The 24,708-nt window shown below is 37.5% G+C and overlaps 2 protein-coding genes and 1 long non-coding RNA gene across 4 annotated transcripts in view; 2 read left to right on the top strand and 1 right to left on the bottom strand.

Moving 5' to 3' along the window:
- Positions 1-3,432: 3,432 nt before the first annotated feature.
- The window catches only part of LOC129770212 (protein snail), a 41,139-nt gene continuing 19,863 nt past the window's right edge, over positions 3,433-24,708 (bottom strand). The window contains exons 2-4 of the mRNA XM_055772907.1: positions 9,911-10,876; positions 9,671-9,843; positions 3,433-5,148 (exon numbers count right to left, since the gene is read on the bottom strand). Of these exons, the coding sequence (XP_055628882.1) occupies positions 4,520-5,148; positions 9,671-9,843; positions 9,911-10,851 (1,743 nt within the window). The 5' untranslated portion in view covers positions 10,852-10,876 and the 3' untranslated portion in view covers positions 3,433-4,519. The remainder of the gene's footprint in view (positions 5,149-9,670; positions 9,844-9,910; positions 10,877-24,708) is intronic.
- Positions 10,717-12,179, top strand: LOC129770215 (uncharacterized). The gene is made up of 3 exons (XR_008742054.1): positions 10,717-10,916; positions 11,165-11,537; positions 11,632-12,179. It is a non-coding gene; the product is annotated as an uncharacterized LOC129770215 (long non-coding RNA).
- LOC129770213 (luciferin sulfotransferase-like) lies at positions 19,657-21,028 on the top strand. Of its 2 annotated transcripts, none has more exons than XM_055772909.1 (4): positions 19,657-20,035; positions 20,093-20,544; positions 20,599-20,674; positions 20,734-21,028. In XM_055772909.1, exons 1-4 carry the CDS (start codon positions 19,734-19,736, stop codon positions 20,852-20,854), a joined length of 951 nt encoding a protein of 316 aa, XP_055628884.1. In that variant the 5' UTR covers positions 19,657-19,733; the 3' UTR covers positions 20,855-21,028. The 2 variants fall into 2 exon arrangements, with proteins under 2 accessions (XP_055628884.1, XP_055628883.1); XM_055772908.1 differs by having other exon boundaries at positions 20,590-20,674.

The following is a 24,708-nucleotide window of genomic DNA, read 5'->3' as shown; positions in this document are numbered from 1 at the left end:
TTTTTTTGAGCGATTGTCAAATTATGTGGGATCCAACGTGAACATAATTTTCGCACAACTAAGTGTTCATGTAAAATCGCATATATGGGGCTGTCCACATACCACGTGGACAGAAAAAGCACGATTTTAAACTCCCCCCTCCCCCTCCGTGGACAAGCGTGGACTTTTTCATACCCCTCCCCCTGTTGTCCACGTGGACATTTTTCTTGATTTTATTAGAATAATTCGGGAAATAACTGAATTGCGCATGAATTAAATTTTAATTCCATTTAAGTTTATTTTATTTCAAATTTTATTTGCTGAACCCTGCCACGTTTGCCGTGGCTCATTGGTTTTTTATGACAGAAAAATGAGTAGTAAAACAAAGCAAATATTCCATATGAGTTTAATTTTGAAATACTTGTATGTTTTTTGTTCATTGTTTTTGAAAGGCTTTAAACTTTGCAGTTCATTCGTCTCTAATTAAAATACTTGTAATACTTTGTTTTTCTATTATCTTAAAGGCAATCTGCCATCTGGTTTGTCAACACATAAATTACAAAATTCCAAGGATTGATCTTGAGCAAAGCCAATCGAATAAAATTAAATAGATTTAAAATCACTATCAGATACAATTTAAGCTCACGATTTTTGAACACATGCAAAGAATTGGGTTACTGTCACATAGAATACATATTCAATACTAGAAAGTTAATTTACCTACACAGATTTATTTCAGTAGTGTGCTTATTTCATCTGGAAATCTTGAAGCTTCTTGAGGCGTTGGCAGTAGCAACAACAATTTTTGAAGTGGCTCGTATCTTGTGTTATAATATGAGCTCCATCAGAGCTCGAGTTTTTGAAGCGCACAAAAACGAACAGAACGATTTTATATACATATACTCTTTTTCTATCATTTAAAAAGAATTTCAAAAAAAAGAAAAGATAAAGTAGGAAGCATGTACTGATATCTATAGATCTTCACTTGACAAAGGATGAGGAGTAAAAGGTCGAAATTTTTCAGAGATTTCGGAACGCCTGAATCTTCGATATAAATGATGACATTAAGATAAAAAATACAGCATTTTCAAGCTACAAATTTCTAGTGTGTGATGTGTATATGTGTTGTAGATAAAATACTTTGCAAGAAAAGATAACGCGTTTATAGTTTGTTTTCAAAGTTTCTCTAGATTTTGAGAATATATGCTTAAAAGCAATCCAATCAACATGATTATTTCGCGTCCATTTTATTCATAGAGAGTTTCAGTAGAACTATTTACTACAGAGGTATTCTCTATCGAATGAAAAATTATCCCTTGATTTCGAATTAAGAATATTTCATGAAATAATGAACGCACAGCAAATCGATGGTCAAATCTACTTATCGCAATCTTGGAAATATTTAATACATGGTCCAGTTGATGCTTTGACGAATGCATTATTTTATAACAGAGTTATAGCGTTTCAAAGATCACTCAAAACATTTTCGACATTTCGCCACAGGAAATGTCGGTTCATTCACACAATCAATTCACTTTTAGTCATCAGCGCAATAGAAACCTTTTCCGCAATAGTTTCAAAGGGTACTAATACCTTATTAAAAATATTTTCAATATCTATATATATTTTTTTATTTTTCAACTGCTTATTGACCATCCTGCATTGCGTGTCTAGATAGCTTCCAAAATGCTCGTGGGGAAAAAAAATCAAAAAACTCACGACTCAATAATTTTTTACTAATCTTGCACGATAAGTTATTTGTATTGCTCTTTAGTTTTCCTCCACTTGAATCCTTATTAAAACGTCACAGTTTACCAGAGAGCAATTCAACGCCAAATTAATCCTCCGCTGCCCCGATCCTCCCCATTTTATTAAAATTTCGTTCATTTTTTCCAAAAATGGCCCTGAAGCCTGTTGCCCGATTGAAACATTTTTTTTGAGAAATTCATTAACCTTCTATTATTTTTTTTTTATAAATGTTCAAACTATTGAGAAAACTTTCTCTTAAATTGAATAAAATATCGAAAACTATTATATCTGTTTAAAATAATATTATTATATATAGGTTATTAGGTAGCTGATCCGAAAAATTTGAAGAGATAGGGGATCATAAAAAATCTTCCACGCTGATGATCAAATCTTAACTACGAAAGAATTATTGAACTTTTCCTTGAGACCGGTTTTTTGCCTTAAAATGACTGAACTGAAAAGTCAAAAAGTGCGCACGATGCTTTCATTTGAGGAAAACTTGCATAAAAATTATGTTGTGAACACATTTAAATTAGTGGAAGATAACAAGAAGGATAATAGTGTGGTGTCAAGGAAGGAACTGTAGAGTGGTTGGAGAGCTTCAATTTGGCTGATAGAAACAATCCAGTTTATCATGCATTTTTGGAAAATTAATTAAAAACACAAAATTTGAAGTTGGTTCCTTACATTTAAAAGTTGATCCTGGGTTCTATTAATTTTACAATTGCATTCTATGCAAAATTTTCTTATCTTTCAAATGAACAGTATAATTATTCTAAGGAGCGTACTTTCTAAATTAGAGTCAGTTCAAGACATAAAATTAGACTTAACAAAAATTCAACAATGTCCTAGTTGAGAATTGACTACATGCGTAGGATTTTTTCATCAAATATGATCCTCTATCACCTCCTGAAATATTCTATAATTTATCAGAACACTGGCGCAACGACTAGTGATGCATAGACAATCTCCTGCAAATGTAAATATTTATTCCTAGAAATTAATGGAATGAAAATACTTTGGAAAAATGATTTTACACGCAATTCTGTATGAAAAACTATACAGACGTTATTATCATATATTGTTCTCGAGATATAACAAAACGTATAGAAAATTATAATTGATAAAAATCATTTACGCATATCATGGAATCTCAACCATTATGGAATCGTTTAATTTTTATAGTTTTGGCTATGAGGGCTATGCATACCCCGTAACTATAAAAGTTCGATCATAGGAAATAGTTGGTCATTCGTCAATTTACGTGAGATATTTTTATAATACAGATTTCACTGAAGAAGATGATATGAGAGAAAATATATGAACGTTTGCCTGGGCAGCACTCTCAGGCTTCTCAATCCGTTTATTGATAAATACGGAGAGAAAATTCTTCCTGTCCACGTGGACTCAGTCTATACCCCCTCTCCCCTCTCCGTGGACATTTTCTTACCCCCTACCCTCCCTAAAGTTGTCCACGTGGTATGTGGACAGCCCCTATGCTGGTGGAACTACTGCTTAGGGATGCCTCAATCTCAAAATAGGTTATAATATACGACATTTCTTTTTGCCCAACCCAATATATAGTTACAATTTGGTAAGCAAACGGAATTTTATTTGCTTTTATTTCAAGAGTTATTGGACGACAACAGATAGGTGCGCATCTTTGCCCCGCATTACTCTAATGGTGTTGCAAACGTGGGCAGTCTTCGTGTAGTCCTATATCTCCCGGTTATGTCCCTGGTACCCACTCGTCTTCTATATTTGGGTTTGGTGATTAGATCCCGCTTGCTGAAGTGTTCAAACCTGTCTCTGCTGCTCTCATTTGATTATACTCATTCGTGTTTAGGACCGAGTTGGCGGTGAAAGGGAAGTAATAAGATTCAACAAAATAAATCCAATTCACCATACATATCATTTATTTTAATAAGTCTTGTCAAGTCGTATCTCTAGTCTACAATATTACTCACTGAATCTTCGTTTGTGTCGTCGATGCCAATATCTAATGTTTACTGCATCTTCAATTTACTTACAAATCACTACTCATTGCACATAATCCGGCCAATTGGCGATACAATACTTATCCGCTATAAAGATTGCTTCACTACATACTACTAATTATGGCACCATCGTTATCAGCTTAAGAGTCTCGTTTTCGCAAAGAAATAATAAACTTAAAATAAAATGTGATTGTACATACTATACGAATCGAAACTTATATCAGAGAGCAAAATAGAACATACATTTATCAAATGATTAGAATAACTCATTTTTTGTTTTCATGGCACATAAATTACACGAAAATCTAAAGCAACTTAAAGAAAACAAATATCGAATAAAATTAAAAGACTAGAACATTCTCGTCCTTCGTTAACGCAAAAATAAACATAAAAGTCATAAAAGTCGAAAGCACTGTCGAAATTGTACCGAAATAGATGATCATTTCTAAATGCTTCCCATTCGACAAAAACTTCTTTCTTTTGGTCCAGCTAGCTGTGGTTTCAATTCTAGAGATTCTAGGTTTACAAAAATGTACATGTTTCTAATGCTAAACGGTTGACGAAACCACGTTAATATTTACACTGAGTCACTACAGCTAAGGCACATGAGAATTCACAGTTTGTTTTCGAGTATTACTATATCTCGAAATAAAAAAATGTGAAACGCTATCAATACTTGTGTGTATACAATGTCTTATGCATCTACAAAATGGGAGGCTAAATGCTAGAGTTAGGTTTTTAGTATTTAGAATACAACGTGTGAATCTCACCGAGTGCGAGATAGTCACAAATTATCACGCAATGATGGCATAATTTCTAGGATATTCATAGCCGCTACCGCTGCCCGCTTCGCTTCCAAGTCCAGCTTGTATGCGTTCCCGGGCGAAGGCTACATGCACCTCGTCCTGTCTGCTGTAATACACGTCACCTGTACTCGCCGTCGTTCGGATCACACTGATTCGGTTGTCGGTTGCCGCCTTCAGCTGGGCCGATTTTTTGCAGTTGTCTTCCAGGACCTCTCGTATTTTTGCCCTCACAGCATCCTTCTTGAGCTGCAGCTCAGTTTGCAGGGCCAAATCGATGGGACTACCGGAGGATTGCTGTTGCTGCTGGTGTTGATGAGCAAGTCCAACCGAGTAGAGACGACTCTCCGTACCACCGGATGATGATGAAGGGGATGGCGAGTGCGTTTTGTCCGCCTTTCTGCGGTTTTTCGGGTGGCCTTGTTTCAAATGTTTTCCAGCCTTGTTTTTCATGCAGGACGAATCCTCGTGCTTGTAAAGGTAGGATTTAAGGGCGAACGCTTTGCCGCAGCGTGAGCAGCAGTGCGGCTTGGTGTTTGAGTGGGTTTGGACGTGTGCCCGGAGATTCGATTTGTCCGCGAATGCTTTCTGGCAGACGCTGCATTTGAACGGCTTCTCACCTGTTGACGGTGTAAATCACACGATGACGGTGGTTGACCAGATGGTACAACAGCGTGGATGGTTGGAGGGAGAAAGGTGAGAAAAAAAGAAAAAGACAAATCAGAAAAAAATCGTGTGAGTGCTTGTTTTAAATCTTTTGGAGATGATATATGAGGCGAATAGAACAATTTATTATTAGCGGCCCCATGTTCGCTTGTTGAGTTTCCGCGTCATCGCCAGTGTTGCCACACATACAAATATATCTGGAAAGGTACAGATTTTTTTTTCGATTTTTTTTGGTACAGATTCTGTACGGTACAGATTACAGATTTTTGTACAAGAGTACAGATAGGTACAGATTTTCTGGAGTATAAATTAATGACAAGTGGAGTTGGTGAAACTGATGATTTGAGATTTGATTTCGATGATTAGACCCTCAAAGCTGCTGTTATGTTAAATCCTAGAGACATTTCCAATCTAGCATCAAAGAAGTATTTTCAGATGTTTATGATGGGGAATGAAAACAGTGTCTGAATATTAAATTGCTCCGTGAAAAAATCTCTGTTGGTCAAAAATCGATTGTCTGATAAGAAATGACACTTCGCTCACGTATTTTTGCTAGGCCTCACTCCTCGGCAACTGTCGAGTGTTTTTTTTATTATCACAAAAAACAAAATCAAACATCTAAATCGATACAGCACCGATACGATGATGTTGAATTCTATACATTTGATCGAAGAGAGAAGGACAGCTCGAGACTTTAAATAACTGATGGAGTCAAAGTTTAGCAAGAATATGAATAAACAAATGAGTAATTCTAGGATTGAGTACTATTTTTTCAACAGATTGCGATACAAATTTTTGAAAGAAATAGTAGAGTTGAAAAATATTTCAGTATAACTGTGACAAAAATCAGACTGCTTGCAAAACACCGACTGTCCTCAAAGATTGACATAACCTCTGTTGCTTCTTTGGAGTGTCTTTTGCCCCAGATCAACAGATTGAATTGTTTGGTCCAGGCTGAAAAACCTGAACTCACGATGTTACATTAATAATTGAATGATTTTTATCTAACCATTCGCAGTTATATCTTCGAAAAATCCTACGTTGTTTTAATGTCCAATGCTACTGAATTTGAAGATCATTTGGAAAACGTTAATAATATTTATGCAGGGGATGGTAGCAGAAGAAAAACTATCAGAACAATGGAAGCGAATTCAGATATTTTTTTAACATATTTGTAGCAGTTTTTTCGTGGAGCTCATCAATCAAATGTTTTTCCCACGTGAAATCTCTTTAGTAACAGGTTTTCGAAATTTTTTTAGCTGATTTTTTTGTAAAATAATTTTTTTATGTTTACTAATTATTGAAATTTAAATTTTTTTTACATGTACCTCAAACTGTCATATTCGTACTGACGATGATGATGTTTTTTCTATTGTATTGTAGATTATTAAAAAAAGAAAAAACGAGCATTTTCTACGAAAATTTGAGCCTCGCGCGCGTTTGGTGGTCTTGGACTAATGTTAATAATGAGCACTGGCAGAAAACTGACACAAAATGAAATTTTTTATGTAGGGTCTGAAGTGGAAACTGGAATCGGGATAGCTCATTCAGATTTGTCGTAAACTATCTTTCATCAAATGGTTATATCGATTATTTGTGATTGTAGCAGATCTTTTTAGTGTTCTAAGAAGAAACTTTTGGATATTGGGTTCAATTCCCAATCAGTCAAGGATCTTCCCGGGCTGGAAATTTTCTTGACATGCCCTCAAAAAAAAATAATTTGGGCCTGAAGTTGAGACCATGGCTTTGTCAATGTCAATAAGGATAGGAGCATTGTTTGTTTTTCGTAGATCATGCCTTTTTTAATGTTCTATTAACAGATATTTATGCCTGCAACAGACCCAGCTCGCTTTGTTTTTTTATAATACTGGTTTCTTGATGTGTTTAAAAATAAATATTATCTATAAGTTGAATCGTCCTGCTCAAACCTTTGTAGGGGTATGAGGTGGGCCATCATCATCATATAAAGGAAAAAGATACGATTTTAATGATCAGACGCTCAAGGCTAATGCGAAGTTAAAACCCAGAAACTTTTCCGAAATAACAAGCATAAATGTTGTATATGAAGCGTTCCCCAGGCTTCCTCGAAGAGGCTTTATATGATCGAAGAATTCCGTACCCTAAGAGTGAAATTTTTCGAAAAGAAAATTACCTTTTCAAAAAACAAACATTTGCAGGATTTGGGAACAAAAATTGGATACCTGAAAGAATTAACGAATCGCTCGCATTTCCGGCGCTTCGATGCTTTGTTTTTAACGATCTCTTCATTATGACTCACTCGACATATTATTTTTGACGTAGAATTACGTCTCCCGGGAACATATTGGGGGTACAAATTGAAAAAAAAAATTAAAATCGATCGTATCGTTAAAAGTGTCAAATTTCAAACGCTTACTGCTCAGTCATTTCATGATGGATTCATGAGATTTCTGCGTTATCGATTTCGGCATAAAAATTCATTACAATGAATAAAATAATATATTTTATGAAACTAACTACCAAACAATCATAAGGTCATAATCATAAGAACTATCATAAGGTTCTTATGATAGTTCGAGACCCCTCCTCCCTCTCCCTCTCTCCTCCTCCATCCCTCTCTAAGGGGGTTTAGGGATCGATTATATAAATATAAATAAAGGCAAGACAAATTAAATGAATGAGGCCAACACTAACTTTAATAGTTTCTTTTTACTCCCAGAAAAATTTGGTGATTATTGAATAAAAACTTTTGAGAAATAATTTTGTGTGTGCGGATTTTAAGCGCACATTCTTTATGATGTGCGGAAAAAATAGATAATAGTTGAGCATTTTCATGTGAGTGAATATGTCACAATATATGGTCACGCACTATAAGCGCTGAATCCGTAAGCGTTCATCGGAGCTAATACAACATTCTAACATTAATACCGAAAGAGTAAAATGAATTCCCGGAAATACGATCTAAATTTTCTTCATATACTTATTATTTCATCCACACAGAAATAGAAGTCGTCTCGTCCGAGGCCACAGAAGGCAACATAATTTCTCGGCATATTTTATCGTGATATGCATCATGCAACGACCAATCACCATCCCTCTGCCATCATCGCTTGATTGTAACACTGGAGTGAACAAACAATATCTAACAATCAAACAAAAAGGCTCTTTTCAGGGCCACCAAATTATTATCAAAGAGTTTAGTAATGTAGTTTTTTTCATATATCTCCAAAATCAGTATGTAACAGAGTAACTAACTAACGTAATCCTACGACAACTATGCGGTCATGTCTCGGATACAAGCTTCCTTTCTAAATATAGTCAAAACCAGAATCAGCTTCGAAGTTGGCTTAGCAACGACGCGATGAATGCAATTTTAAGATCAAAAGATTTGATTCAACATTGTGGCGGCAGATTGAATATTTTCTTGAATAGTAGTGAAGGTAAATGATCTTGGTTTGTCCGATTTGGGGTGTTTTTACGCAACTAGTAAATGCAAATCGATCTTTCTTCATGAAAATCACATATAATCGATACGAGTTTGGGTTTGTTGAAAAGCCCCAAGTCTCTAGTTGCTAAAACTACCATAAGGCGTTGAAATTATTCAATTTTTTATATTTTTTAACGATTTTCCTCAAAGAGGAATTGTAATCATGGTTTGTCCGGCCTTAGGAATCACAATTTTTTAATGAAAACATTCGAGTTCTTAAATAGATGTTGCATTTATCTTTGCTCGAGTTTACTGTCATCATACTAATCCATTCATAATTTTGCTTTCTTCAGAATATTGCATTTTCTTGGGCATTTCAAAAGTGTTCACCTCAAGACACTCAACATAGAGAAACTTTATTTGTCCTTCGCACTGGACAAAACAACATTATTGAATCGGACAACTCATGATCAGAATTGAGTTCACCTAAATGCGTTAATTACATGGTTTAGCTATGTAAATCTGATACAAATGGTGTGCAAGCATGATGTTTACAATATTTGTAAGTGTTATAATCCAGAAAAGATCTGAATACGTGCCAAATAATCATCTGGTGATAGATTAAAACTTAGCTCGAATGAGGGGCGCATTGACACCAATAGATGTTGTATTTTATAATCCTTTAACACACGTGAAAAAAAGTGGACAAACCATGATCATATTTTCGACTGGATAATCCAAAATCATTTACGTTATACAATCTAAATTCAGAAAAACTATGTATAAGTATCATGAAACGCACGAGTGATTCGAGGCATGCGAAATGTTAATGTACAGTTACAGCAAATGTAGTATTTGTAGTAAGTAAATGTAATATTTTGCAGAAAACAAATGAGTACTTTTTTCATACTAATAAAACCGTTTTTTTCTGCAACAAATATTTTCGATGGTACTGATTTTTGAAAGAAAAGGTACAGAAGAAAAAAAATTTACCCTTTTTTGAAAATGTGGCAACATTGGTCATCGCCTCTCGGACAGTTCACACTATAGCGTGGATTGATGAGACTTACCTGTGTGGGTTCTTATGTGACCTTGTAGCAGCCACGGACGGGAGAAACACTTGCCACACGTTGGACATTGACAGCCTTGGTTGTGCGTTCGGACATGCATCGAGTAGGCTGGCATAGAGACGTAAACCTTCGAGCAGTGTGGACAGCGTCGAGCCTTTTTGTCTTGCAGAGATCTGTAAAAAAACAAAAACAATGAGTTCCGTTTCATGGGGTTACATGGGGATTCAAACACTGCCATACCGATGCGTCTGCCGATGTCTCGCCAGATTTGAGGAAGTCGAGTATTTTTTTCCACACTCTGGGCAGGTGTGCACATCATCCGATGGCCCAATCTCATCCCCACTGCTTGCGCCTCGTCCAGACTCCAGTAGTTCATTGTACTCTTGACTGTCGGTCCTGTATTCAATGGGAACATCCTCTCGGCTGTGATCCTGCTCACCGCACACACGCTGACTTTCTTCCCCATAGCTATAGCTGCTTCCACTGTTCCACGAGAGCGTTCGCGATTTCTTTCTGTCAAACACTTTATGAGAGTACGAGTAGCTGGAATCTTCCGATTCCTCCGAGGCGTACGAATTTCGTCTGGCCGGCTGTTGTTCTTCACCGACAGCCTGATTGCTACTGCTATTGCTGCTACTACTGCTAGATGGCCGCGCCGGACTCGAACCGTCACCACAAACACTTTGAGCCGTCCTTATCGTGGAGGTGTAGTACGTGAGATTGGCCGATTCGTGCGAGTCATCGTGATCCGACGAGCGTTCGCTAGCATCTTTTATCTTGTTGATCTTTTGCTGCTGTTGCTGCTGGTGTTGTATCTTCAAACTTCGGTTGATTTCCCAATTTGTCTTCCACTTCTTTTTGGTGGCAGAATAGGACTGCTGCCGGTGCGCGACGGGTGGCGAAGGGCTATCAAGATTTGCCTGCCTGTCATCGTTATCATCACACAAATGGCTGTGATAGGACACTGCATGCTGATAGTAGTCCACCGGGTGATAAGATGGTGACTCGTGCTGTAGAGTGTAGTACTTAATTGCACTGTACTGAACCGGATAGTGAGGGTGGTGATATGGTTCCTCCGGTTGAGCGCTGGTGTTTAGTTTGCCCGCCGCAATCGACACCTCCGCTAGCTGGGTGAGATTGTAGAGTTCCTCTGGAACGCTGCTCGGCATTTCCTGTACCATTTCTCCCAGTCTATCTGTGGTGAAGCTAAAAGATGAAAAGCAGACGGAAGAACAATTAATATCCAGTAAGGCATACTTCCGCATGTGATGCGCAAGCGTAAACCGTTGGATCTCGACGCACTTAAATTAATCTCCGTTTGACTCAAACCCTACCAGTAGTCTTCGGGTGCACAAAGTCTACACTTATGTTTGCTCGATATTACTTTTGTAGGTGAAAATCATCAAAGAAAATTTATCATTTTCATATGACGGTACACGGTGTCTTCTCCCCTTGCCGCAGCTCACACGCGTTCTTGTTTTTTTTTATTTTTAGACTTCCCCCTGAACCATCTATGAAGGGGACTAAAAGTTATGAGTGTTAAGGAGTACTTGGAAGTTCATCATCTTAATTCACGTACTTTCGAGTGGGAACGAATCCAGGCAAAGGTGAGGGATAGTTTCAAACTATTTGTATTCTCAATACAAAAAAAAACTTGAATCTTCAGTGGTTTAATTGGCTTTGAAAACCCTATTGAAGCTTTTTTTTGTAAATAACATTGCTTTGAACTTGGCACACATCTTCTGGACAACATCGTATCGTATGCAATGTATTCCAACGGAAAAGAAAAACAGTGTAATAAGTTTGGATGAAATTACCTATCAAATAGAACTTACTTCTGCATTACTTCATTACTTCAAACTATTAGGTAAATACAAATTCCATTTTTTTGCAATTTTCTATGATTTGTGTCAAACTAAAAAAAAATCTCTTGAAACATCACCCTACAATCCTAAACCTAGATCCGACCAAAATGGCGTGTATGGATAGTGCTTTATTAGGGCATGGATGCACTCCTGGGGTACCATCTTCGTGATCTTATCGAAAAGTTAATTCAACATAAATAGAGCTGATTAAACGACTCGATTTGAAACAAAACCAGAACAGAGGAGTGTCTACCGAATCAAGAGCAATCTACGAGTGTGGAGCATTCGGAACGAATTACAAACAGTTCAACATTGATTGAAGTGAACCGATTTCGGTTGAAAGTATGAAAATTGTTCGTCAATTGAACTGAAGTAAGCATACCTACTGTGATAGAAGATGCTCTACTGATTAGGCTAAGTAAAAAATGCTCTCCCAACGAATCGGTATTCTGGAAAATTGAGCTGTTTTAATTCAAAATTCTATTCACTTGTATATTATGTACACTGATGACAATTGAAGAATTGTTATACCTCAGCAAAAACAATATTTCCATTGAAAACTGCTTTCGAGAAACTTTCGAGTAGCCTACTGTGTTTGTACATAAAATCCACAACAAATTAAAGGAACAAGGTCGTTCATTTAAGGCAGTATTCTGGTCTAGAAATAAGAAAAAAATCAAAAAAAAATTTCCATCATATTTTTGTAGTTTAGTCATTCAAGAATATACCCTAGAAAGAAAATACCGAAAATCCTATTATTTACCGAGTTAGAGCCATTTTAGTGATGCGGTACCCATCTACTACGACCATAATAATGAAACTCAAATGCATTTTTCTCGAAACAAGTTTTTTCAAACTGGCGTACACGATATCTCAAATTCTACTGAACTGATTCATGTCGAATTTATACGGATACAATCTGCAGGCATTTCTGTATCCCATGAACCTCTAAAAAATAATATTTTTAAATTTTTACTATTTTTAAAAAATCGGAAAACGTAAGAAAAAACGTTTTAAACCGCATTTTGTTATTCAAACTGCTGCCATTTTGTCAAAAAAGATGTTTTTGACCTGTCCATTCATGAGATAACGGCATCTTTACTGATTCAAAATCTGTTCGATTTTTTTGTTTCAGATAACCAGAAGAGCTGGAACCGTGTACGCCATGGCACAATATTTTTTTTGAACACTCTTACTTCATCAGATCATAATTATTATAGTCATGAATATTTTATTTTTTTTATAATTTTTTTGTTTTATTGTTGAAAGATAGATGAACAAATAATGATATAATGGATAGTGAAAATATTCTTTGTTATATTTCAGGTTCAAGTTTAAAGTACGTTAGGTATAGTAAGTATGATTTTACAGATGTGTAATATATTGCGATTGTCGTTGGCATTTAGTTGAATTTGGCAACAAATGTATTAGAAAGGTGTGAACTTCATCATCAAAACTTGGTACATTATGATTGAAGTACAAACAAACTTTTTTTTACGCAGAACTATGTCTTACATAAAGGGTGTCAAATCAGAAAACAGGTCACGTTTTTATGAAATAAAGTTAACATTAATAACTATTATCGCATAGAGCGGAGTTAAACGGTTTGCATACCAATCGAATCAGTAATTTTCTAAGATTTGTTTTATATGCTATACATTGCAATCCCATAGTCTGTATATGGTTTAAATTGATGAACATTGGAAGCATTCCCATTTTTCCATACATTTGTTCTGTTCATTTGTGTGCTTTCCCGAACAGAGCTGTCAATAACGGGCAACTTATGCAGCCACTAGAATAGAAACAACGAAGGGGGATAGCGAAAAGAGAATATTTGCGAAATAAACTCCACCATTGCATAGGAAGTAAGGAAAATTATCAGAATCTTTCTGTGCCCGAAACAACAAAGGTCGCTTATTCTGCTCGTTTTGTGTTTTATGTTTCCCCTCGAACTGTGAACGCTAGCGAATATTTCACTTGAAGTGCATCTGGCATTGCAATTAACGCAACGATTTTTCATAAACGGTCATTCTCGCGATGTTTCATTTTTATCGCTGCAACTGTGTACATCTGTTAGACGCGTGTTTGTTGCTTGTTGAATGGCGATGCACCGAAGATGCATCTCGTTAAATACTCAATGCAATGCGTGCATCGATATAAAGAAACAAATTGCGACATATGACCAATTAGCGTATTGTTCTCGAAAAGGCAAGAAAGAATCGTTGCTTCTCGAAATGATTCTACAAAACCACGCAAGTCATTAAATCTTTTCAGGGTCCCTGGAACGAGTTATTTATGAAATTTCGACGTATTAACAAATGATATCCAAATGATAAACAAACAAATTTAAAAAAAAAGATTGCGTAGTCCTAAAGGGTGTGTCACATCAAATTGCATCACGGAAAAAACGCTGTAGAAATTTAATTTTTAGGAATTATATCTTCAGCTTTCGCTTTAAAATCAGATAAGAGTGTATAGATCACGTTGCCCATGCTTCACTGTCAATTTTCGTAAATTTGGAAAAATGTCGTCGAACGAAAAAGAGCGTCGTGAATTAATCCTGTGCACTCATTTCGAGAATCCGGAGTTGTCACATCGGGACATCGGTAAGATGCTGGGAATCGTCCAATCCACGGTCAGCAGAGTACTAAAACGATACTTCGAGAACCTAACCATCGACCGGAAGGTGAAGAACGGCAAAAATGGATGCTCCGTCAGTGAAAAAGATCACAAGCGCGTAGTTAAGCAGTTTAGACGTGATCCGAGAAGTTCGGTCCGGGATGTCGCCAATAAGCTGAATTTGTCAAGTTCATTCGTCCAGCGGACCAAGCAGCGGGAGGGCCTGCGTACATACAAGGTTCAGAAGGCTCCTAACCGCGACGAAAGGCAAAACATGGTGGGGAAGACGCGAGCCCGGAAGCTGTACACCGAAATGCTGACGAAGCCGCATTGCCTGGTAATGGACGACGAAACCTACGTCAAAGCGGACTTTCGTCAGCTGCCGGGCCTGTTGTTCTTCTCCGCAGAGGACAAACTCAGCGTTCCGGAGGAGATTCGCAAGCAGAAACTATCCAAGTTTGCCAAAAAGTACATAGTGTGGCAAGCGATCTGCTCTTGCGGAAAGCGGAGCGCCCCCTTCGTGATGACCAGCACGGTAAACGGGCAGGTTTACCTTAAGGAGTGCCTACAGAAGCGCTTACTACCACTATTGAAGCAGCACGAGGGCCCGACCATCTTCTGGCCGGATCTCGCTTCGTGCCTCTATTCAAAGGACGTGTTGGAGTGGTACGAAGCCAACGGGGTTACCTTCGTGCCAAAGGAAATGAACCCGCCCAACGCGCCGGAGCTTCGCCCAATAGAGAAATATTGGGCGATTATGAAGCAGGCCCTCCGGAAGAACCCAAAAGTTGTCAAATCGGAGGCGGACTTCAAGAGAAAATTGATTTCTGTTCAAAAAAAAACTACAACCTGATGTTGTACAGAACCTTATGGACGGGGTAAAGAGGGAGGTACAAGCATATGGGCTTGGGCTCGAAGTATGAATAAAAAGAAAATGCCAAAAGTTGTTTAATAGTTTTTATTTTACTGTCTAAAATTTTCAAAAGGATCGGTCTACTGGGCGAATTTCTACAGTGTTTTTTCCGTGATGCAATTTGATGTGACACACCCTTTACGACCTAAGCGGACGTGTCTCGGATACAACCCCTTGATTTTTTCTAAGGAAACGCGTAGTTGATAGCCATAGTTTGCTTTTTAAAACAAACACAAAGAATAAGCTTCATCGGTAAGCATGTGTGAAAAGTGGATTACGCAATTCAGAAGGAACGATTTTGATTTGGACATCAAAGAACATGGAGATCCATCACTGGTGAACGGTACCGTTTACAATTAATGCATTTGAATAGAGCTCCAAAGGTATACCGATCAGAATGGAAGAATATAGACGAGAAGATAATTTTACAGCATGACAACGCCAAACCACATGTCCCTGGATCTGCCAAGAATTACTCAGAAAGAGTGAACAGTGAGGTTCTACCTCGCCTGCCTGATTCCCTAGATATTACTTCCGATGATTACTATTTTGGTAAGTTTCGAGTTTCAAACGATTTATATTTTTTTATTTGAAAAATGTGTACGTGTTAGTGTTCTCACTCCTTGCAACTTGGTTGCAAAAATATTGTCTTATCCCTTATAAACACTGAAAAAAATAGAAAAGTCTGAGCCTAGAGGCACGGACGGAAGCTTGACGTGGCACTTTTAGAATAATTGTTTTTGAATTGAGTTTTTGTAACTGTTCAGAAATTCGTGAATTAAACTCCTTCACAATTCCAAATGGTGACCCTAGAGAACCTTTTGTTATATGAACTGAACGGAACATTGAATGGATTGTAAGAGAAATCATACAATCAAATAGATATTCCAACATTATCACGAATGCTCATAAATTTACATAAAAATCGTTATTGATAAAATCATCCCAACAGAAATCGCATTTTTCTTTCATTTATTTAGTTTAGCTGAATACGAAAGGAAGCTTTCATCTTACAGAGCATTCTTAAACTTAGAACATTTAAACTTGCCAGCTTGCCTCGGCGACATTATACTTGCCTGACACATCGTCTGTGGTGGGTGGTTATAACTATATCGCCATATGATGTAGATTAGATATTTTGAAATTTAGACACTTGTGAAATTTGTGTGGATTCTGTAGTGAACTGGGTAAGGGTAATGGACAAGGGATTTGGGGAAGTGCAGCTGCCTGAATAAAACCATTAGTACTTCTTGATATCGCGAACTAGTATGCGTAAGTGTACCCTTTCGAACATTTCAATCTGCAGTCAGTTTAGTTCTTTCATTGCAAAATTTTGAAGATTACCAACGTACTCAATATTATATCCTACATGATAGATACGTGCATCGAACACGATATAATCCACCTTTTCTGAAAAACCTATGCGAAGAATCATCAAAGAAGACTAGCTTTTATTCGTGCTGAGTGCCTAATATGCGATTATCCGACCCACAGGTACAAAATCAGTTTTCAAATCATCTGTAATGGTGTGTGCATTTAGACATTTTGTAAATAAAATAAAATAAATAATTATTCATTTATCGTTATTTTTGACAATCTGGTTTTCTTAGATGGTGTATAGTATCAGAATGTTTACTATGAAGCAAAGTGTAAACAAAATAGGATGGAATCGAGGATTCAAGTTTTGCCAAGACCCAGAGCTCAAGACATATAAAGTTTGCACATGGTTACATTATAATTGCTCAAAAGTTATTGATATTCCTCCACAATCTTCCGGCATCAATCTAAGTAAAAATGTAAGGAATCTGTCTAGCAAATTTAGAAACCATCAAGTTTCTAAAAATAATGAATTTATAATCCACTTGATGAAAAAAACGATAAATATACTACGATAAAATCGTAGATAAGGCTAAAGTCAGCTAAAGATAGTTGCAATGAACAGGGGATACCATACTTATGATGGAATTCTGAAATTATTCAACGCTTTCGGAATCGAGTTGAGATTTCAACCAGCGTACGAATATGAGTTTGAGTCAATTTTCATACATTAGCACATACATTCGCCATTTTTAGAGAAATAAAAACCATTATTCTGAAGACAGATAGCAAACCTTTTAACTCTCGTATGACACTATGTCTTTATCTAAATAAAATGTTCCGAAAGCTTGTTTTCGACTCTCAAAAGAAGGGAAAAGAGATCTGCATGGTGGAGTACGATTACGGATTCGAGTCACTGTAAGTTGTCCGGACGGTTGCCAGACAATATTGACTCTTACAAGCAAAAACGTAGATCAGAGGTTCCAAGTGTCTGCCTCGCGAAATACCTCATAATATTTTGAAAACCTCAGATTCGACATCATAAACCTTACCCTTCATTAATGCTATATATGATTTTAACTAGCGAACAATCGAAGGGAGGAAAACAAGATAGCTCAGTTTTGTGACAGATCGTGAGGGACTTTGTTGAAGTTTTTATGTGTATCGCGTCTACTTGTTGACTCTTGTCTACTCGACATTGCGAATAGTTGTGCTGCTGAAGTTCATCAAGTTGGGGGTTGTCGGGCGTTTCACCAAGAATCCATGAAAAATCCAAGGAATATCGTAATGCTTTAGAATCCGGATGACATGACGAGAGCGGCTAACGATGATATCGTGTGGACTGCTAAGGACTGTATGCGTCTTCAGTCGTTATTAGGGACATTTATTGACTGGTGCCGTCGAAACAAACTTACGGTCAGTATTCCCAAATGCATGGTAATGTCTTATTTTCGCATCAAACAACCAATCACTTACGACTATACCATAAACGGTGAAATTCTTCAAAGAACCGATCAATTCAGTGATCTAGGTGTTCTTATGGACCAGAAACTTACGTTCAACCTTCATCGCTCGACTAAGGCAAATCGTCAGCTTGGATTTGTGTCCAAAATCTCAAAAGACTTCTCTGATCCTCATTGCCTGAAAGCTCTCTATTGCTTACTGGTACGCCAAATCCTAGAAAATGTTTCGGTGGTCCGGTTTCCTCACCAGTTAACATGGAGCTTGAGGATCGAACGTGTTCAGCTCAGGTCCATCAGGATAGCATTACGAAGTTTACCATGGCGCAATTCGCAAAATCTCCCACCATATTCTGATCGCTGCAATTTGCTGAGGTTGGATACCTTGGAACGTCGACGGAAGAATCAACAAGCGGTTTTTGTTGCAAAGCTTCTGAATGCTGAGGTCGATTGCTCGAGGCTCCTCTCGTTGCTGGATATCCGAGTGCCACCGAGGCCATTACGAACTAGATGCTTCAACCACGATATCATCGAATGGCCTTCGGGTACAATGAACCACTCACTGCTATGGTTCGTATGTTTACGACCGTTGATGATCTATTTGAATTTGGAGAATCTTCTGCTCAATTTCTCGCACGGATTAGGAATATTCGGTTTATAAGTTTATAATTTTAAGTAGTTTCATGTAGACAATAGTCCGATGAATAAAAATAAATAATAATAATAATAATAATAAAATAATAATGTTCTTGATGAAGTGGAATATGTTCCGGGCCTGGATCATTTGATCCATCATTCGCACGAGATAAGTTTTGTAAATAACGTCACGGCTGAAGTTGTGGTGTTGCAGACGAACATCTCTGAAGACGGATAAGGCAGCGTCCGCGGTAGGAATGTCAGGGTAATTGATCACAATCTAATGCCGCTATTCTCGTCATAACATCAAAATCGCATCGTGCAGAGTTATACTCACTGCGTGCTTCCAAATTGAAGGACAGCGAAAAGTCTTTCGAATAGACGTCAACTTTCAAAATAAATCTTTCTTGGCCGTGAAAGATCTTAAGCTTCAAAAGTGAGGCTGGAGAAACTGCGAGTAGCCGTCGTTGACTGGAAGCACGCAAACGCAATTGTTGCCGACCAGCAATATACGCTAGGGTATCGCGTCTACATTCCTTCCAGTGAATGTGAATTAAGAGGATGTACAACCGAAGCGGGTCTGATTTGCGAGCGCTTGAATCCATTTAGCTCACTTTGATAATTTTCAAACTCCGCCAAAAATTGCCAGTCTGAAATAGTTTTGCTCGGATGGGAATGAACTTTCGGGTGTACAAGTAAATTTAAAAACGGATTTCGAACAGATGGCGTTAGTGGCAAACAAATATGGGCAATGTTTACACTATTTTTTGTTTAAGCGCCAGTGCTGTTCTTTTGTTTCCAGTGCGTATATTTTTTTGAAATCGTAAACAACGTTTCTATTTTTGATCCGAACGTTTTGTGCCAGCAAAAATGCACTCGCGGGAAGCTATGCTGTCTTGTTTTTATTTGAAGAAAAGAGCAGTGGAATGATGTGATTTGAGTGATACCTATGGGAATCGTGCTCCATCAATTTCAACCTGTGGACCACGGGTTAGACGGCTCAAGAGAGCATATTTGAACACAAGCGATACATACGAATACATACCCATCTGCACTCTTAAAAGAAGCCCTTATCTTCATTGTGTTTTTATCAGCGAATGAACCCGTTATTTGGAAATCATTTAGTGTTCAGATAAAAGAATCTATTTTGGTTTACTTTCCGTAGAGGCAATACTTATTTTGTCGCACTAAAATTCAGTGCAAAGAATCGAGTGATCGTGTAAAGCTGCTGTGTAGTGTGTTACACATCGATAATGTTTTCGTGCCAACCCGTGATAGCCGATTGGTCAGTTGGTGTGAAGCTGGAAGATTTGTCCGAACATCCGTTCACAGACGGAAACCAGTGGGAACCCAAGCCATGCGTTTTACCGGAAAGATATATGGACCTTGCCGAACGAATACGGAACTTTCAGGTACTCGAAGATGACGTGTGGATTGTTACGTTTCCCAAGTGTGGAACTACATGGACACAGGAGATGGTATGGTTGATTGACCACGATTTGGACTACCATACAGCCAGAACGATCAATCTCAACGATCGATCTGTGTTTCTTGAGTAAGTAGTTTCGTGGTTCATCTTCAACTCTCAAAGCACTCAATCTTCCTCGAGTAGACTGTTCAGCACCTTCGATCGAACGGAGGACACAATCACGGCAGCAGAAAACCTCCCGAGACCTCGCCATATCAAATCACACCTTCCGGTAGCATTGCTCCCGAAACAGCTCTGGACAGTGAAACCAAAAATCGTTTACGTTTCGAGGAACCCGAAAGATGTAGCAGCATCCTATCTGCACCATTATCGAGGGTTCGCAAACTATCGAGGAACGAAAGAGGAGTTTTTCGAGAGGCTACTAGCTGATGAGATCGAGTACTGCCCACAAGTAGCACACGTGCTAGAATTTTGGCGCATCAAAGACCATCCGAATATATTGTTCCTGGCGTATGAACAGATGAAACGAGACTTGCGGAAGGTACTTCCGACGGTTTGCGATTTTCTGGGAAAACAGTTTTCAAACAAGCAATTGGATCAACTTGCAAAACACCTTTCATTTGAGGAGATGAAAAGTGAGTGGGTAGCGCACAAGCGTACGATATTTTTATCATAATTAGTTTTTTTAGAAAATCCCGCAACAAACAACGTCGAACTGGTACAGACTAGGATGAAACGGGAAGGCAGAGAGGGTGAATCCTTTGAGTGAGTGTAATTATGGGTACGATGCATTCGATTCTAATTATTGAAATTATTCCCGATAGATTCATGAGGAAGGGCCAAATTGGAGACTACAAAAATGAACTATCATCCAGCTTCATCGACCGTTTCGACGAATTCATCGAGAGGGAGCTACGTGGTAGTGATTTCAGATTTGATTGCTGAATAGAATCTTCCATAGATGTAGTGGTCACGCCGTTTTGTGTACATTTCAATCTGATTTTTTTAAATGAAGTTGTGTGTATATATTCAATTATACGTTGAAATCGGATGCAATGTCGCAAAAACCTTCCAAATCCTAATGAATAAATGTAAGAAATAAAACTAATGAAATGATAATCAACTCTGCAAATTATACATGATTGAGCGCTAGTCACATTGCATTCTATAACATAGATTGATACCCCATAGGGGACCATTAGCGTGGCAATGGATGTATGGGAAAAATTTCATCATCGAATTTCAAAAACCGACCATGTAGGGTAACACGAGGTGATTTGGTCATATGGGGTGATTTGGACCACCACTTTATCTCAAAATTTACGGCTCAACTCGGATTTTTTATAATGTCATTTCCTTCTATTGTTGAACCGTATGTACCTAAAGTAAAAAAAAAAACTTTGGTAAAACTTCACAAGTGGAGGGAAACGGTAGCATAAACACAGCAAGCACTTTGATCGTCAAAAAATGTGAGTTTTCCGATAGTGGTTTTAAGGTTTTTTCCGCTAATTAAATAAACTTTTCGTGTATTGTGCCGTACAGTTATGTTCGCCTACAGAAGAGGAATAATTTGATGTAGCGAAACTGTAAGTTTAATAACAATAAATGAAATTAATTGCATTTTATTTTTTGCATGTTGTGTGGGGACACGTTTCTGTGGGGTGAATTGGTCCTACAGGTTTGAGACTTTTTTTTGTTTTAATTGATTCCAGATGCCGCTGAATTACAAAAAGAGGATGGACAGACAACGTTGTAAGTAGGAGGAGCTTGAAAGAGCAACGCAGGCCATCGAGAACGAATTTTCTTCGATCAAGCAAGTGTTTGAAAATGCTCGACCCACAGTGAAAAGTAGGGTTGCCACATATACAGAATATTCTGTATTTTACAGATTTTTCGCCAAATTTCAGATACAGAATCTGTATATACAGAATTACAGATTTTCAGCAAAAATAAAGAATTTACAGATTTTTTGAAATTCATTTTAAAATATTGAATTTATAACAGTGCATACATAGACATCTTGATTTATAACAATGTTGAACGCAACGCAATGAGATGGCTTTCGTTGGGGGCAGTTTTTAAGCGAAATCTTGAGCGATTTTAAGAGCTATTCTATTCGTTCGAAGTATGACCATAATCAATACGCCAATCGTATACTGATCAGGCGGTTTCTAAACATTGTTCTACCGCTCATCAATAACGACCATTACACTTTTCAATCAGAAAGTTCTCTATTTTGCGAACTTTGAAATGAGACCAAAATGATATAGCTGATTATGTTGGGTAACTTATGTTTGGAGAGCTATGTGCAACCATTCGCTGATGCTGACATTGATGTGAAAGATTTTGAAGACTTTCAGTGGAAGCCTGAAGATGTTTACGTTTGTATTGATGCGGAAGAAGCTGAAAGAGGATTGGATGCAGCTAGGAATCTGATCTTCAAATCAATTTGTCGTGACTTCTATATTGAACTCGTGAAACAGATTTCAAAACAATTTGATTTTAGCAATCCGATAATAAAAACCACGGCCTTGATAAACTCTCAAAATTTTGTCTAGCTACCTACCAAACCTTAATGATTTGATGCGCCAATTTTCATAATCCGATAAAGCAGGTAATAATAATCCTTTGAATTGTAAGGCTTGGACAATGAATTCAGGCTACTCAAGACGAATCTTCTTGCTCAAAAATTGAGTGACTCAGATATAACTTGGTCCCAGCTGATGGATGCCGAAAGACGTGATGACAAAATTGATAATTCATTGCATAGATCGTTTGTAAGACACTTTTCGATAACATTCATCAGCGTTTGTTGAGCGAATATTTTCGCTTTACAATGCCAACTAAACAAATCCGGAATTCGGTTGGCACCCACAATTAAAGCCTCTATTTTGAAAGTGAAGAACTACGTATCGGCTCAAAGAGAAGCTTCAAGGATGAAATTGACGAAAAATGTGAAGGCACAGTTCTACAAAACCATGTATAAACATCATACGATTCAGAGGATTATGAGAAAACCTTTTCATGATTCATTTTGTTTTTTTTATCCCATTTATTTATTTATTAGGCTCATTAGCATTTTAACTGTAACAGAGCCGGGTTTAATCGTGTACATGTACATATGTTCATGTTTCTATAAATTGTAAATTACACGTGGTTAGTAGTAGCCATTTAGGAGTTAAGTTTTCTGTTCCATTACATTATGGTAAATTACACAGTAATAGCCATTTAGGCGTAAAGGTATTCTTTCTGTTCTTCCATTGTTCAGCAGACCGGACAGCGGAGACACTTGATATTGATCCATTGTTGGGTTATTTATAGAACAGCAGCCCGATGTTTCTTGCAGAGCAGAACAGTTGTATGGATGAATCGGTCTTTGTTCCACCGTGGATCGATTTCCATCGCTGATGATGGTTGCGTAGACGTAGTTATTCTATAACAACACAAAGATGGTCAATTGAGGGCCCTGAGTTTGAACTCACGATCGATCGCTTGGTAAGCGAACGCGTAACCAAGTGGCTACGAAGACCCCCGATTCATTTTGTTGTATTGATACGAAAACTCATAAATAAGAAAAATAAATTCAGAATAAAGTTAAATTTTCATTTTTTCCATACAGATTTTTATACAGATTTTTTTGCTAAATATACATATAAACAGATTTTCTCAGAAAATTTTACAGATTTAAATGCGGCAACCCTGGTGAAAAAATTCATGCAGAATTCGAGATGGTCTCAATCCAACTTTTCTGGTCTGGAATCTGGCCAAGACACCCGGTATCGATCCCAAAACTTTGTTACTGATTGTAACATCCCCCCTTTTCCCCTACATTTTGTTTATTGGCCCAAAAAAAAAAAAAGATCTGAGCAAAGTTTCAGCTCGATCGGACATGATTTAGGGGTACCTCAAAGCACTCAAAGTTTTGATTTTTTGGCCATTCAAGCTAAATCCCAAAAAGTCGATTTTCTGCCAAAAAATTTTTTTGTGATAACACCAGATCTCGACGTTATGCTTTTTTAAGTCATTTGGCATCGAAAAAAAATTCGATTTTCCAAATTTCCTTTACTCCTTGGAAGATTTTTGAGGATCAAAAATCAATATTTTGAGCGCTTTGAGGCACCCCTAAATCATGTCCGATCGAGCTGAAACTTTGTACAGATCATTTTTTGGGCCAATAAACAAAATGTACAGCGCTTTGAGGCACCCCTAAATCATGTCCGATGGTGCTGAAACTTTGCACAGATAATTTTTTTGTGCCAATAAACAAAATGTACATGGTCAGTTTTTGAAATTTTATATGACCATTTTCGCTGCCACCCTAGGGACCATAGATTTGATCGCAACACAGATCTGAAAAACCATCTCTCCAGCACAACTAGGCCTAATAACAATTCGGCTGAAAAGTTTATAAGGTAACACAGTAAAACTATTTTTTTTTTGCAAAATTAAATTTTATTATTCAACATAATTGCCTTCGAGGGCGATACAACGATTATAGCGATCTTGCAACTTGATGACCTTTTTATAGTACTCTTTCGGTTTTTCCTCAAAATAGGTCTCAGTTTCGGAAATCAATTCATCATCGGTCTTAACTCTCTTGCCAGCGAGTATTTTGTAAGGTCTGCGAACAGAAAATAGTCGCTGAGGTCTATCTAGATCTGGAGAATACGGTGGATGCGGAAGCAATTCGAAGCCCAATTCATGCGATTTTGCCATCGTTTTCATTTATTTGGGATTTTTCCATTTTTTACACAATAACAAAAGTTGCTTCACTCTTAATGCTGTAACTTATGAACCAA

The sequence above is a fragment of the Toxorhynchites rutilus genome, chromosome 2 (genome assembly GCF_029784135.1).
Source record: "Toxorhynchites rutilus septentrionalis strain SRP chromosome 2, ASM2978413v1, whole genome shotgun sequence".
In the NCBI taxonomy this organism is placed as follows: Eukaryota; Metazoa; Arthropoda; class Insecta; order Diptera; family Culicidae; genus Toxorhynchites; species Toxorhynchites rutilus.
This window is presented reverse-complemented; position numbering and strand designations above follow the sequence as displayed.

What these genes read in the sequence shown, in the direction of transcription:
- LOC129770213 (XM_055772908.1), top strand. Translation starts at nt 19,734, where the DNA reads ATGTTTTCGTGCCAACCCGTGATAGCCGATTGGTCAGTTGGTGTGAAG. An exon ending in GATCGATCTGTGTTTCTTGA is followed by an intron (nt 20,036 to 20,092) that starts GTAAGTAGTTTC and finishes TTCCTCGAGTAG; the next exon opens with ACTGTTCAGCACCTTCGATC. An exon ending in AGAGAGGGTGAATCCTTTGA is followed by an intron (nt 20,675 to 20,733) that starts GTGAGTGTAATT and finishes TATTCCCGATAG; the next exon opens with ATTCATGAGGAAGGGCCAAA.